This window comes from Petaurus breviceps, unplaced genomic scaffold (genome assembly GCF_028583685.1).
Source record: "Petaurus breviceps papuanus isolate PSGF00001 unplaced genomic scaffold, PetGlider_PUasm1.0 115, whole genome shotgun sequence".
NCBI classification, from domain to species: Eukaryota; Metazoa; Chordata; class Mammalia; order Diprotodontia; family Petauridae; genus Petaurus; species Petaurus breviceps.
In genome coordinates, this window is record NW_027185612.1 from 3,134,428 (window position 1) to 3,150,513 (window position 16,086).

General features: G+C 40.3%; 1 protein-coding gene across 2 annotated transcripts in view; it reads right to left on the minus strand.

Annotated features, from left to right (window-relative positions):
- PRKAG2 (protein kinase AMP-activated non-catalytic subunit gamma 2) overlaps positions 1 to 16,086 on the minus strand; it is a 458,678-nt gene that overhangs the window by 265,494 nt on the left and 177,098 nt on the right. For both annotated transcript variants that reach the window (XM_069084051.1, XM_069084042.1), the window contains one exon: positions 8,202 to 8,481. In XM_069084051.1, coding sequence (XP_068940152.1) covers positions 8,202 to 8,481 — 280 coding nt within the window. The remainder of the gene's footprint in view (positions 1 to 8,201; positions 8,482 to 16,086) is intronic.

Genomic DNA, 16,086 nt, shown 5'->3' on the forward strand with positions numbered 1-16,086 from the left:
AACACACACGCACATATATGTTTAAAATTCACAGACCCCAAGTTAAGCACTTTTCCTCTAAACTGACTCTGCATAGTATACCAGGGATCAGGGAAGATGAAGGAATGAAGTAAGAAATGATTCCTACTCTTGTGAAATTCACAACCTGGCAAAAGGCTAGAATACATATAACTATAATACAAAACTATACATAAGTACCTGTCAAAGGGACAAAAAAAAATGGTACAGTATGGAGCCTGAGCAGAAATGATTAATATGGATGAGTAGGATCATGGAAGGCTTCATGAAAGAGATGCCATTGGAACAAGGTCTTAAAGGATGGGCTAGATTTCTATGGGCAGCTAGGTGGCACCATAATGCACAGAGCACTGGATCTGGCATCTTCTTGAGTTCAAATCTGGCCTGAGACTAGCTGTGTGACCCTGGGCAAGTCATTTAACCCTGTTTGCCTCAGTTTCCTCCTCTGTAAAATGAGCTGGAGAAGGAAATGACAAATTATTCCCAGTATCTTTGCCAAGAAAACCCCAAATGGGGTCATAAAGAGTTGGACCACTGAATAACAAAGGATTTGTATAGATATAGGTGGGTATAGAGGAGAGTGTGTAACAGGCATAGGGAACCATATAAATAAAGACACAGAGGTAGACCAGTATTGCATAAAGTTTGTGAGTAGTATAGTTTAGCTAAAAGCAACTTATTTTGAACAACTTACGAGATGAGTCAGGCTCTAAACATTTATGAAGCATTGATTATGTGTGCCAGAAATTATGCTAACTAGGTACTAGGGATATAAAGAAGATTCTCAAGGAGCTCCCACCCTAAGGGAGAGACAACACAAACAAGTATGTAGAAACAAGACATACACAGGCTAGGTCTGGAAGGTGAGGTTAATGAGTTTGAATAGAGAAGAGATAGAGAGATGAAGGAGATATTATCAACAGGAGCTGACAATATAGAAGAAGAGAGAGAAAGAAAAATCAGAGTTAATACCGAGGCTTCAAATAAAGCAGGGTTCTGAAGACAGTTCTCCAGGGAGGAATCCAGAAATGTTCTAAGCAACAGCAGTGCTGTCTAGAATAAATGCACCTCTTCCCAAGGGGACTCTTTTGAAGGGAACTAATGTATTCACACACACACACACACACATCACAAATTCACATTATCTAATACCAGTACAAATTCATGCTCGCTAACCTTAGTGGGGCTAACCCACTTGGCAGTCCTTATACTATAATATACAGGCATGGTTGAAAATGGCCCTCCCTATGTTCTCTTGCCCAAGGGAGGATTTGAGATTTCACTGCAATACATACGACCCACTTGTTACAAAACAATTATGATATGCCATGGAGAAAAGCATTTTCTGGAATTAAAATACACGTATTTATAAAAAGTCACATTTAAAAAGCCCCCTCCCAGATCCCCTATGTATACTGCACCCTAGGCAACTTATCTAATTTGCCTACCTCTGTCTGAACTCCAACATATCATTCCTAAAAGGTGAGCTCACCTTCTACGTTAGAAAGAATCTAAAGTGTACACCCTCATCTCTAGTCCTTTCTCCCTGAAAAATCTCTCTTTACCTTCTCTTTCTTCCTTTAGTCTATTTGAATAAAAGGTCTATCTCAGCTTCACCAAGGCTAAGTCCTTCACTTTTGTCCTTGTCTCCCTGCCTCCACAGGACCTTGCTTCAACAATCACTCCTTTTTTCTTTCCCAACCTCTTTCTGCTGCTGCCTCCCCTCTGAGTAAAGAAAGAGAGTTTGAATAATAAGTATTTGAATAAGGGATTATATGTTATTAAATGCCTATGTGCTAAATGCTTTACAAATATGATCTCATTGGAGGTTCACAATAACTCTCTGAGGTAGGTACTATTATGATCCCCACTTTGTAAGTGAAGAAACTGAGGCAGAAAAGTTAAATGACTTACTCAAGGTTTCAAAGCTAGCAAGTGTCTGAGGCTATATTTGAATTCGGGTCTTGCTGACTCCAAGCCCAGAATTCTATTCACTTTACCTAGTCAGGTCCCCCCTATCCTCAAAAGTCACTGTTTTCCTTCTCCTTTCCTTCTTCAAGGGGAAGATGATGTTTCCTACCTCCAATCTCCCAGTACTACTCATTCCTTAACCCCTTCCACTCTAGCTTCCACCCCCACCACTTGACTATTCATGCTGCTTTTCCTCTCTCCACTCTTCTCCTTCATGGGCTAATCTTCCTCCTCCTCCCCCCAAACATGGGGACTTTCCAACGTCTGTCACTGTCCCTTTCTCTTCTTTCCTTATTCATGAGATGACAAGAAAGAGACAAAGACAGCAAGACCAAACCTGGGGGTAAAAAGAAAACAGAATTAACTGTGACATTGGTCTTCTTGGAAGTGAGAACATGAATCCCATTTCAAGGCTTATTCCTTAGTGCTCTCACTCACTACCAGGATCATCCCAAGGACACAGTCTATTTAGGCAACTGCGCTTGACCTTGTCCTTTAGGAGGCCGCTATGCTATGCTTTAGGAGGCAGTGGGTGAAAAGAAGAGTGTGACTGACTGTGGCTTAAAACAACAAAACAACAGGTCCGAGTAGTTTGCACATCCATCATCCTATAAACGCCCCAGGTGTCACCAAAGCCAAAAAGGTCGGGGGGGGGGGGGGAATCTCTGGCTCCCTCATTTCATGGAATCACAAAATTCTGAGACTTGGGGGAGACCTCCACAGCCACCTGGTCCAACCTCTACCAAACAAGACGTCCCCCTAACCTCACCTGAAAGGCCTCCAAAAGGAGGAAAGCTACCAGCTCTCAAAACAACCCATTCCAATTCTGGATAGATCTTTGTTGTTGGGAAGCATCCAGACTAAACTTGTCTCTTTCCAACTTTCATTCATCCCTCCTGGTTCTGCCCTCTGGTGGCTAAAGAAAAGTCCATTCCCTCCAGCCCTTCAACTGCTTGACCACAGCTATCCTGGTTCACCTAGGTCTTGTTTTCTCCAGGCTAAACTTCCTTAGATTTTTTCATATAGACATTTCCATTTCTACACATATGAACCTCTTAGGTTGCCTTGATGCCTTTTTCTGATTTCATGTCTCCTCCAAGTTCAGTTAATCAGTCAATAAACTTTTTTTTTTGAGAGCGGAAGGTAGGGCAATTGGGGTTAAGTGACCTGCCCAAGGTCACATGGCTAGTTTTGTGTTAAGTGTCTGAGGCCAGACTTGAACTCAGGTCCTCCTGATTCCAGGGCTGGTGCTCTATTCACTGCGCCATCTAGCCACCCCAATAAACATTTATTAATGATCATTTTATGTGCCAGGCAGTGTACTAAGTATACAAAAGAAGGGAAAAGGAACTCACATTCTAATGAGGAGACAATATACCTGTGTAGAGACAAGATATAGATATATACGTATACACACATACACACTATACATATATATATATTCACACATATATGTATATATTTGTGGGTACACACATGGTAAATCAGAGGTAATCACAGAGGGAAGGTACTAGCATTAAGGAAGATAAGGAAAGCCTTCTTGCAGAAGGTAGATTTTTGGAGACTTGAAGGAAGCCAGGGATGACAGGATGGAGAGAAGAGGAGGAAGGGAATTCCAGGCATTGGGCACAGTCAGTGAAAAATGCCCAGAGTCTGGAGATGGTGTGTCTCGTGCATGGAAATCTGCATCACTGGGCTGCAGAGTAGGAGGAATGGAGAGGAAAGGGGGGAAGGAACTAGTTTATGAAGGGCTTTAAAAGCCAAACAAAGCATTTTATATTTGATCAAGGGGAGTCACTAGAGTTCACTGAGTACAGTGACAACATGGTCAGATCTGCACTTTAGGAAAATCACTTTGGTAACTGAATGGAGGGTGGATTAGAGTGAGGAGACCCTTGAAGCAGGTAGGCCTGGGAAACTCATCATAACCTACTTTCACTGGCATAAATAAAGGAGAGAGGGGAACACAGTATGACTTGCCCTAAGCCACGAAGTTTTTTGGTGAGAGTACTGGGCCTCAAATCCCAACAGCAAGAGACAGCCTCCCCCACCAACACAAACAGCCCTGATAGAGCCACTGGAGAACAGACCAACCCTTGGGAGGAAATACAAGACCTCCCTCTCTAGCAATCTATAAAAGGAAGATAACAACTTTGGTGGACTATGCTGGAGTCCCAGGCCAAGAGCCTAAGCTAATGATTGATGGAGTGTGTTAAGGGTGTTTGACAGATGAGATCCTTGTTTCTATTATTAATATGTTTGACTTGGTTGAGGCGCCTGTGATCTTGGAAAATATAGTCTATTTTCCTTTCCCTGAACAAATACTTGGACTCTTAATCACCAGAAACTGATTATACAAGGCCAAAGGGGAGGGGGATCTCACATCTTAACTCCTTTTGTAACACGGACTTCATCAAGACAAATTTTTATCCCCAAAGAGATAAAAAACAAAAAGGAAAAGGACCTATATGTAAAAAAATATTCATAGCAGCTCTTTTCTAGGGGTAAAGAATTTGAAATTGAGAGGACACACATCAGTTGGGGAATGGTTGAATAAATTGTGGTACGTCATTGTGATGGAATACTACTGTACTAAAGAAATGATGTGCAGGAGACTCTCAGAAAAACCTCGAAAGACTTACATGGGTTAATGGAAAGTGAAACTTATGGGTACAAAGCAACAGCAATATTGTAAGATGATCAGCTGTAAATGACTTAGCTATTCTCAGCAACACAATGAGGCATGACAATTCTGAAGGATTTGGGATGAAAAATGCTATCCATGCTCAGAGAAAGAACTGATGGTGTCTGAATACAGATTGAAGCAACTTTTGCAGGTTTTTTTCACTCTATTTTTCTTGAGGGTTTTTTTTGTCTATGTTTTCTTTCACAACACAGCTATTATGGATATGTTTTACATGACTACACATATATAACTTATATGGAATTGTTTGCCTTCTCAATAACAGGGGAGGGAGGAAGGGAGAAAATCTGGAACTCAAAGTTTTAAAAACAAATGTTAAAAATTGTAAATTAAGTCCAATAAAGAGTTATTTAGTAAGGGCTAAGAATTTCCAAGAATTGTATTTATAGCAGAAAGAATATGAAAAGATTTCTGGGGATTAAGGTGGTTCCATGTTACAGAAAGAGACAGACAGACATTGTGAGAGGGGTTCTCCTGTGGGTTCCCTATGCCATTGTGGCTTAAGAGAAAGAGCACAGGATTCACTGAACTTAGTTAAGAGATCCAGGTTCTAGGTCCAGTTCTAGCCACTGGTTATCCATGTGACCATGGACAAGCTACTCATTCTTTTTACCTCAGTTTCTTCATCTATAAAACTGAAAGGTTTGGTTTGGATCAGAGGTGCCAGACATGCAGCCCATGGTCCATGCTGGATTAAAATATAATTGGGAAATATTTTAACAAAATAAATAAAATGTAATAAAACATAGATAATGTCAACATGTGGTTTTCTAAGTCAATATAAACCCACAAGGATCCTCATGTATGGCTTAGTGGCCCTTGTTTCTATTTGAATTTGATGCCACTGGCTTAGATGATATCTAAAGGTACCTTCTGGTTCCAGTGTTCCATGAGTCTTTAAGTATTTAGTAAATGGCACATTTACCACACCTTGCAATTCCTATTAATTTCCCAAAGGACATCTGAAACCAGCTGTGTATCTCCTTTGTTCCCTAAATGAATCTGAAGCCAAGAGAGAAAGTGTTTCAGTTGGAAAAATAAGACAGTAAAATGGCTAATTCAGTCTCAGGGGTACCAGTTACTTACGCAGAGGGAGAGAACTGGGTTTATTGAGGCAGGTTCTGAATTCTGATGATTTATTGTTTTCCTTGGAGTAGGATGGAAACCTCTTCTTTCCAACCCTTTGGCTTTGTTATTGGTTATTCCGTTCTGGAAAAATGTAAGCTGCCTGATGGTAGGGATTTTTTTTGGTGGTTGTTTTTGTCTTTTTGCACCAAACACAAAACCTAGTGGTATATCTCAGCTGCTTAATAACTTTCAAGCTTCTGATCTCCCTTTGGTCATCCATGAGAAGCAGACAGCATTGGTCAGAGGAGCAGAGCTTGCCTCACTGTATCTGCTCATAATGATGTTTCCGGATCTCCCAGGTCCTAGACTCTGCCTTCCTAGATAATGCTTGTGAGTTCCTTCCCATTCTAAGCTAGATTTCCTGGACTTAACTTCTTGCCAACCTGCTACACCCCACCTTCAGCACCAGATTCCTATTCCTGGCCCTTCCTGCACAGCTCGATCCCATCATCACCTGTCCTATGGTGTAAAGCCAGACTCTTCCCTCCCCCCCCACCCCAGCCCCGTCCCACTTATCCTATTCAATGTAAAGGTAGTTTTCAATATTCATTTTTATAAGATTTTGAGCTCCAAATTCTTCTCCTTCCCTCCTTTCCTTCCCTTCTCCCCAAGACAGCAAGCAATCTGATATAGGTAATACATATACAATCATGTTAAACATGTTTCCACATTAGTCATGCTGTGAAAAAAGAATTAGAACAAAAGGGAAAAACCATGAGAAAGTAACAACAAAAACCAGTGAAAACAGTATACTTTGATCTGCATTCAGACTCCACACTTCTTTCTCTTGTTGTGGATAGCATTTTTCGCCATGAATCTTTTGGAATCGTCTTGGATCATTGTATTGCCGATAAGAGCTAAGTCTATCATAGTTGGTCATCACACATGTAGTACAATGTTCTCCTGGTTCTACTCACTTCACTCAGCATCAGTTCAAGTAAATCTTTCCAGGAAACCAGTCTTTTTGAAATTGCAACACTGTCACTGTCCAATTTCAAGACATCTTTCTTAAAAGCACTACAGAATATATCATTGTGTTTTAAAAATTAAGGAAATTGTGTTTTGCTGATTAATCACTATTGTTACAATGAAGGCCATGTGTCTTGTCACAAAAACAGGATGACTAATTACTAAATTCCCGACCAAGGAGGTTATGTCCCTGAGAGGTTTTTTTTGTCTAGGTCTGAAATGAATTGTTCTGATGCTCAATACATCCTCTGGGAAGGCCATTCTCCCAAACTCTGAAATTCTGTACCTATAATATTTCTATCATGCAACTTTTGCAGAATGTGAGTTCATGGCAGCCTTAAGAGGAATGACTTGCCCATGCCCTATTATTACAGGTTTCAGGAAGGTCTTCTCTTCCCATTGCAAACTCTCTCCCCAACTCAGTTGCCCCAGGGCCTGTAATGCTGCCATTAGAGAGTGTTATTTATTATTTTTGAGCAAGCACACCTTCCCCTTTTTTCAGAAGCAACTACTCCTGGCTGGGCTAATATATGAATTATTTAATCATATCCTGTCCTTAACTGGTATAATGATAAAGTATAGGCTGCCAAGTTAGAGGGAAGAGGGACTGAAATGAGGTTTAAAGGGAGCAGAAGAAATGGGAAAAAACAAAAAACAGACCATGTCTACAACACAATTTTGCTTTAGACTAATGCCATGTTAGCAACATTTTTCAGTCTTGAATATATAAAAAAGCTGCATTAGATATTTTTTAGTTTATGAATATTAGATTAGGCCAGAATATTTATCATTACTCTTAACAGACTGAACACATTTCCATTGGCAACCCTTTTCTTCCCTCATTCCCCTATCCCCCTCTGCTGTTGCCTGGGGCATTCGATTAAGAGCATGCCAGCCTAGCTTGTATGTCTTACCCTTAGTCATCCTGGGAAATGCCAAACCAAAAGGGAAGAAAAAGGTGAGAGAGAAAGACGTAGGCATTCTAAGCAGATTCCTATTTGGCTGGTCCTAGACAAATGCATAGGTGGAGGCTTTATTTTTTGCCAGATCGGGGGGGGGGGGGGGGGGGGGGAGGATTCAGAGAACATTCTACACAGACGTCTATAGGTACAGTGGAAAATGTAGAGAGCCAAACACACAGAACTTGTATCACAGGAGATACGTGTAGCCTATCAGTATGAAACTAAAGAAGGCAAGAAACATCAGCTGAAAACGATTTCTATTTCCATGAGGTTTTTGTTGCTGTTCTCACCATACTAGAAAGGCAGACCCCTGTGTCACTGTCAGTTACTATGTCATCTGCATAGAATGGTCACCAGATGCATTAATGTCACCACAGGCTTCTCTTTAGCAAACAGAGCCAGGAGATGGTTTCACCCACAGCCCTGAAATCATACGATCAATATCTTACTTTTTCTCGAGCGGGAAAAAAACTTGATTCCCCCAGGTGAGGTAGATGGGTTGGAGTTCGGGGAGGACTCTTTGGAGGAAGAACGAAAGATGCCGCTGAAGCTCATGCGACGTGGAGATCTGGGAGGGGACTCCTGGTAAGGGAAGGGAAACACCGTTTTGGGAGAGCCTGGGCTATTCCTGGCCCTCACGGGGGCTGACACAGGGCTGGAGGGCCGATGCTGAGGGCCTCGGGAGAAGAACCCTTTGGAAGGGCTCCCAGAACCGAAGGGACTGTCCACCTGAGAGGGAGAAAGGGAAAAAGAGAAGTACATTAGGTCACATGGCCATCTAGGTGGCCTAGATTCAACAATTATCTTAGATTTTTCAAAATATGCTTGAAACTTAGTGCTTTAATTCTGTGGTGTTGAACAGATTCAAGCCTTGTGAGCAAATTTGTCCCAATGGTCATAGACTGTAGCCTAGTTTCATTTCCTACTCCCTACCCCCAACCCTGGCTGTACTTTCTTCAATTCAATCCAATGGCAGATCTAGTCAAGCTTATAAGCCCTTAGTCAGAATATTTTTTTTTTGTCTTTTTGGAGGGGGGAAGGCAGGGCAATTGGGGTTGACTGACTTGCCCAAGGTCACACGGCTGGTAAGTGTTAAGTGTCTGAGGCCGGATTTGAACTCAGGTCCTCCTGACTCTAGGGTCAGTGCTCTATTCACTGCACCACCTAGCTGCCCCTCAGAATTTTTCGAAAAAAATTTACAATTGAAGAAAATGTTAAATTTTAGTGGAAATAATGATGTAATTATTTTTTCTCATCCAATTTTAGATGTCCTGAAGTGTCTCTATGTGAAGCCTGTGGATCTTAGGTTAAGGATTCCTCTATCTAGTTGCTTCATTAATTGATTGGATTCAAGGTTATAGAGAGATTCAGTAAAATGTATACACTTTATTATTTTTTTCAAACTACTTAAAATGCAACACAATAAACATTTACCAAATACCTACAATATGCAGGGTGTTGTGTAAGGGATGGTAGAAACAAAGTTTAGCTAAGACATTATGGTAACATGAACTCCCCTCATGAAGCTTACAATCTAGCAGAAGGATAAAATACTTCAATGCATAGTTAGTTATACAGCATTATATGGAAATTGCTATCATAGTCTTGCTCATTTACAAAAACTTAAATGCATCATTTATTAAGATAATTTGCTCTTTTGGTATGCCCTCACACAACCTTAGATCTAGAAAGATCCTTAAAGACCAACTAGTTCAATAAATGTATTTTACAAATGAGGAAACTGAGGACAAGAAAGGCATAATGACTTGCTTCTATTTGCAAAGTTGTCAGTGGTCATTCAGGGACTAGAACCCAGGCTCCTTGATTCCCAATTCAGTACTGCATAATATAGCAGATAGAGCACTGAACTGTGATGTCAGAAGATCCGGGTTCAAATTGCCCCCTCAAGGACCCTGAGCAAATTACTTAGCCTCTATAGTCTCCGTTTCCTCATCTGCAAAATCATAATTAAATTTGATGGTCTCTAAGAAGGTCCCTTCCAACTCCAAATTTATGATCCTGCACTATTCAGGGTCAAGCAAAGTATTCCACAAACATGTGAAAATACATCCAAACTTCTACCCTGCTGATAATGAGTCAGGTACATAACCTCCCAAATTACGGTCAGAACCATCACAATTGCCCTACCCTCTTTAATCCTGGTAGAGGAAACCAATAAGGTTGAATAAGCCTTTTACCACTAGGGGGCACAGTTGAGCACGTAAATCCTTTAATAAGCCAGTAAATTACCCTAATGACTGAAACTTTCAGTTATTAGGTTTGATTTTTAATGTAAATCAAATCAATAGATTAAAATAAAAATCAGTAGATGATGGTCACTTTATCACTGTAGGTTAAAAGGCCTCTTTTGTGGACGGATGTGAAGATTCTTAGCTTTTCCTAAGGTATTCATTGATGCTACATTTCTGGAAGCTGCTGTCTAGAAATGGGGAGAAACCCTATATCTAAAAGTTATAGAGTTGTAGAATTTGAGAAGTGGAAGTGATCTGAGCAGCCACTTAGTCCAACCCACACATGAATGGAATCCATCTTCCACCCAAAGGCTGTAAAACTCACCCCCTCTCAGGGAAGCACATTCCATTTTTGGATAGCTCCAGTTAATAGGCAGGTTGGTTTGGTTTTTTTTACATCGAGCTTAAAATTGCCTCTTTATAACTTCTATCTGCTGTTTCTGTTTCCATCCTTTGGGTCCAAACAAAATTAATCTAATCCTACTCAGCAACCCTTCAAATACCTGAAGATAGCTATCATGTACACACCAACATCCTCTTCTCTGGGCTAAATATACCCATTTGCTCCAACTGATCTTTGTATGTCATGGACCTAAATTAAGGCCCATAGATTCAAGGGCATTTCATGGACTAGGCCCCCATCCTAACTGCCCTCCTCTGGACAGTCCCCAGATTATCAATGTCCTTCTTAATGCATGGTCCCCAGAACTGAATACTCCAGCTAAGTTCTGAAGAAGAAAGGATGCTGTAGTGGGACTCTCACTTCTCTGTTCCCAGAAGCTGCATCCTAAGATCTCATTAGCTTTTTGGGTTACCATATCACACTCCTGGCTTTATTGTACTCCAAAGTCCACTAAAACCTCCAAATTTTTTTTTTTGCTTTTTGGAGGGCATTTTGGGGTTAAGTGACTTGCCCAAGGTCACATGGCTAGTTTTTGTGTTAAGTGTCTGAGGCCGGATTTGAACTCAGGTCTTCCTGAGGCTGGCGCTTTATTCACTGCGCCACCTAGCCGCCTCAACCTCCAAATCTTTCTTGGAACTGCTGGCTGTATATTTGAACATATGATAAAATAGGATATTACCTGTTATTATATCAACAGTACATATTTAACGGAGAAATTGCCAAGGCTTTAGGAACACTGACAGGAGTCCTAGAGCATTTTGGAGATACTATACTATTCACAACTGATGATGAAATTTTGGAAGCCATATGCTGTTCTGATGAGACACTGGATATTGATGTTGAAACATGGTACAATCTGAGATATGAGGAAGAATTCAAGAGAACAAAGATAGCAGACGCTAACAGTGGTGAAAGGCCATTCACCCAAGCTGGTATCCGTATAGAGGATAAGGCTCAAGTGCAAAAGTTGGCCTCCAGTCCTCCTCTTCTTGGATTGACAATCCTCGAGCCAGGAGTTTACGGTGGAATGTGTCTTCAGCTTGATTTCATAGTCTCTGGGGTGACATGCATCACTTAGGCTTACAGGACTAGAAGTGGTAGGAAAAGAGGGTTAAACTCTGCCAATTACACTAGATAAGATGTGTCTGCCTCACCCAGTGATTTAAATGACCTTCTGGAACGCACTGATGACTCCATGACCTGAGCACAGGTAAAGTTGCTCAGGCACTTAATATAAATGCTCACATCCTCCCTCCTTCTCCCACGCTTCCTTCTTCTTAATAAATGATCCATTGACGGTATACTGGCAGGACACCATGCATTAAGAAGGACACTGATAATCTGGGGACTGTCCAGAGGAGGGCAGTTAGGATGGGGGCCTAGTCCATGAGATGGCCTTGAAGCCACGGGCCTTAATTTAAGTCCATGACATACAAAGTTCAGTCGGTGCAAATAGGTATATTTAGCCCAGAGAAGAGAATGTTGGTGTGGACATGACAGCTATCTTCAGGTATTTGAAAGGTTGTTGAGTGGGATTAGAGTCATTCTGTTTGGTCCCAAATTGACTTTCTGTATCCAAATGGAAGACTTTTTATTTTTTCCTTTTGATTTTTATCTTATTATATCCGGACAATGCTCTAGTCTATTGAGATCGTTTTGAATCCTGACTTTATCACTTGGCATGCTAGTTATCTATACCATCTTTTTTTGGGTCAGCATATCTGATAAGCATGCCTACATCCAAGTCATTGATAAAAGTGTTCAATAGCACAATGCCAAGCATGGATCACTGGGATCCTTCATTGAAGATCTCCTGCCATGCTGACACCAAATCACTGAGAACTATTCTGTGGGTCTGGCCATCCAACCAGCTCTGAATTTACAGGATATTTTATCAAAAGCTTTGCTAAAATTTAGGCAAGCTATATTGACAGCATTCCTCTCATCTACTAGTTTAGAAATATCGTTAAAAACAAACAAAAGGAAGTTAGTCTGACATGACCTAATCTTGATGAAGCCATGGTGGTTCTTTGTAATCAATTCTTCCCTTTCTAGATATATGCCAATTAAAAAAAAAAGATCTATTCTAGAATTTTCCCTAGAAATTCAAGTCAAGCTTATTAGCCTATGGTTTGCAGACTCTGTTCTCTTCCCCTTTTTTTCAAAGTCATGATAACATGTGACCTCCCATCTTGTTGAACCTCTCCAGTTTTCCAGGATCCAAGTTCCAGTTCTGCCATTTACTAGCTGTGTAAGCTTGGGCAAGCGACTTCCTCTCTCACTCTCCCTCTCTCTGAGTCATAGTTTCCTCGTCTCTAAAATGAGGGAGTTGAATAGTCTCTTGAGTGCTGGTACTCTTATTCCAACCCATCCATTAACCCAGGAGAGAGATACACCTTATTTATCTCATATGCTAACAGAATGAGTTCTTCTGCTTAAGTTAGTTTTCTATATACTACCCTTTAAAACTTCTGGCAAAATCTTCAAAACTTTTTCTTCTTTTATATGGGACGTTTCTAAAATGTCCACACTTCCCTGTCTTCTTAAATGAAGCATATGCTTTAAAAAGCCATGAGTAATTACTGTCAAGAATAAAGAGAGGTATACTCTGGTATAACATAAGGGGAAAAATTTGGGAGAGCTGAAAAGTGGAATTGGTTGCCTTGGGAGGCAGTGTGGCCTTTTACCAAAAGTCTTTGGGTGAATGTTGTCAGGAATATTGTGGATGGGATTCATGTTTCAGAGGGCTGGAATCCTGGTAATATCTTGCAACTTTTTTTTTTTAAGCAATCGGGGTTAAGTAACTTGCTCAAGGTTACTCGGCCAGTTATTTCTGGGTGTGGTGCTGAGTGTCTGAGCCCGGGATTCAATCTCCAGGTCATCCCAACACTGGAGCTGGTGCTCTTACTCGCTGAGCCACCTGGCCACCCCTAAGCAATTGGGGTTAAGTAATTTGCTCAAGGTTACACGGCGAGGTGTTTCTGGGTGGGTGCTAAGTGTCTGAGCCCGGACTTGATCTCCAGGTCGTTCTGACACTGGAGCCGGTGCTCTTACTCGCTGTGCTACCTGGCCACCCCAATATGTTGTAACTCTTACAGTCCACACAGGTGATGGTTCTTTAGGGTCGTCCTTATATCCAATAAAATCACAGGGGTTTGGGGGTTGTTTTTTGTTTTTTGGGGGTTTTCTTTTTGGAACTCGAAGACCTTTTGAGATTTTTCTAGTCTTGAGGCCTTGAGAAGTTAAATAAGTAGCCTGCCCAGAGTCAATTACTAGACCAAGCTGAAATACAGTCAGTATGATTAGAGGTTATTTAGATATTTAGGCAGGATAGTTTGTCTCTATGTCAAAGAGCCCTGGAGAGCTATGCCTTAGAAGAAAATTATATGTTTTACTAGAAACAACATTAAACATCCATATAAATTTGTTCAGCAACTATTTACATTTAAATTAATTTATCTTTTTTTGACACATTAAAACAATATTGTTAGTGCTTTCCAGTGACTCTCCATCTTCTTCTATTGAATCACCCTTTGTAACAAAGAATGTCTCGACTGCACATAACGTTGTAATGGTAACTAGGATCCTTTCCATTCTTATTAAAGAGAATGTTAACCTTTTCTCCTTCCCTGCCACCGGATCATTTAATTTAAATTAATTTCAACATGTAAAATATCTTAACCACTTTTTCAGTCCTTTTCTTTGACCCTCCACTAATATCTTTTGTCCATATATATCCATTCACTTTTCCTCTATGTTTCTCAAGTCTCTATATATCAGTTTTTCTAGATTTTGCTATTATCTGTCCCTGCCTCCAACAGAACCTTATTCCTTTTAAATTGCTGCTTGCAACTTAATATGCTGATTAGATGCATGACTCTTAGCAATTCATTATCAGTTTCTTCAACTGTAAAATAGGAATAATAATAAGAGTAGCATTAACCTCAGGATTGCATTAAGGATAAAACTGATAAAATATTTGTAAAGTACTTTGCAAACCTGAAAGGGCTATCTATTATAAAGCTTAAAACTGTACTGAGATGTTTTGTATAAATGCTAGCTGCTGCTGCTGCTATTGCTTTCATTGTTATTATTACTTGTGAGGACCTAAATAGCTCCGGCATTTAATTCTTGGATTTTGCAATGTCAATATTTGCTGCTAAGAGGTTTGTCTATTTCCTTCCTGGTTCTACCCTGTCAACAATAAATGATGCACATTTTATCCAGAATCAGCTGCCAGTCTGTGGAAGGTCAACTGAAAGCAAGGATCTTTGGGAATGATACAAATAAATGAATATAGGTGGGTGGGAGAGGCACCAGGAAAAGGGCATAGATAGAGACTCAAAAACAGACTTCACAATTTTGCCTGGGATTAACACTGATTATTTAGCAAGTAATGCCACTAACCACAGCAATAAATCTTGGTTTAATCTGCACCCCTCCCAGCTCCGCCCTAGGAAACTATGTTAGGTTCTCTGCCAAATACAAGGGCACATCAAAAGCTATAAATGCTAAGGTTATAATTATGAACTAATGTGAATTTGGGGGTGGAGCTAAATCAGGAGTAAAGTACTTTTGAAAGTGTTCAGCTCTGGTTAAGAAGACTTATACGATTTCCTCTCCATTCCTTTGCTCATTTATTGGTCACTTTAGGAAGATGCATAGGTTCCTGGATTCAGAGCTAGAAGGAGCTTCAAAGGTCACTGAGTACAGTGCCCCCACTTTTTTAACAAATGGGGAAATAGAGACCCAAATAGATTAAGTGATTTGCCCAAGATCACACAACAGTAAGAAGAAGAGTAAGTATTCAAACTTCTTTAGAAGAATTACATCTTTTGAAGGAGTTTAAATGAGAAGATGGAGGTAGCTTTGGCGATTGAGGGTTAAGAGCAAGCTCAGGAATATGGGGAAATTTGGGCTAATACTCAGAAGTAAGAACTAGATAAAGAGGGAATAGAGGGACAAACTCTTTTATGATGACTGAAGCTTAATAAAAAGTGTCCAGAGGGAAAATGATGTGAAAGTCTGATCAATGACTTCTATTTTGATGACATTCCAACAAATCTGAGTATCACATGTAATAATAATAATGATGATGTATCTATAGCACCCTTTTCAATTTTTCAAATTGCTTCCCCCTTTTAAGATGATTACACCCTTTTATCTTCACAACAACCCTGTAAGCTAGACAGCAATAATAATTACACAGCATGTACTCCAAATTTTGGGCAAACAGATCTTAAAGCGTTCAAAGAAATGGTAGGTAGGCTCCCCTGAACTAAAATTCTAAAAGGAAAGTTAGTCTTAGGAAGGAGGGACTGTTCTGAAGAACTGAACTTGTAGAGAAACAATTCTGATGAGGAATAAAAGAAGAAGTTGTCTACAGAAACCAATGTAGATCCGCAGGGGAGTAATTGATCAAACCTAATTCTGAGAAGACATGAACAGAAGATAAAAGCAAGGGCAGATAATGTATAGCTGAGTATAAAAGCATAGAACAATTCTGGAAGAATGAATAGCATATAAGGAATACTAAAGTTCAACATAAGATGTGTCTAGCAGAGGACAACAAAGAAAGGATTTTTTTGGTTTGGGAGAAGAAAGGAGAATCAAAGAAAGGCTAGAACTACTGCTCAGGGTGTATGGATCAGAAGAAAAGACTAGTGTGATCTCCTAGGA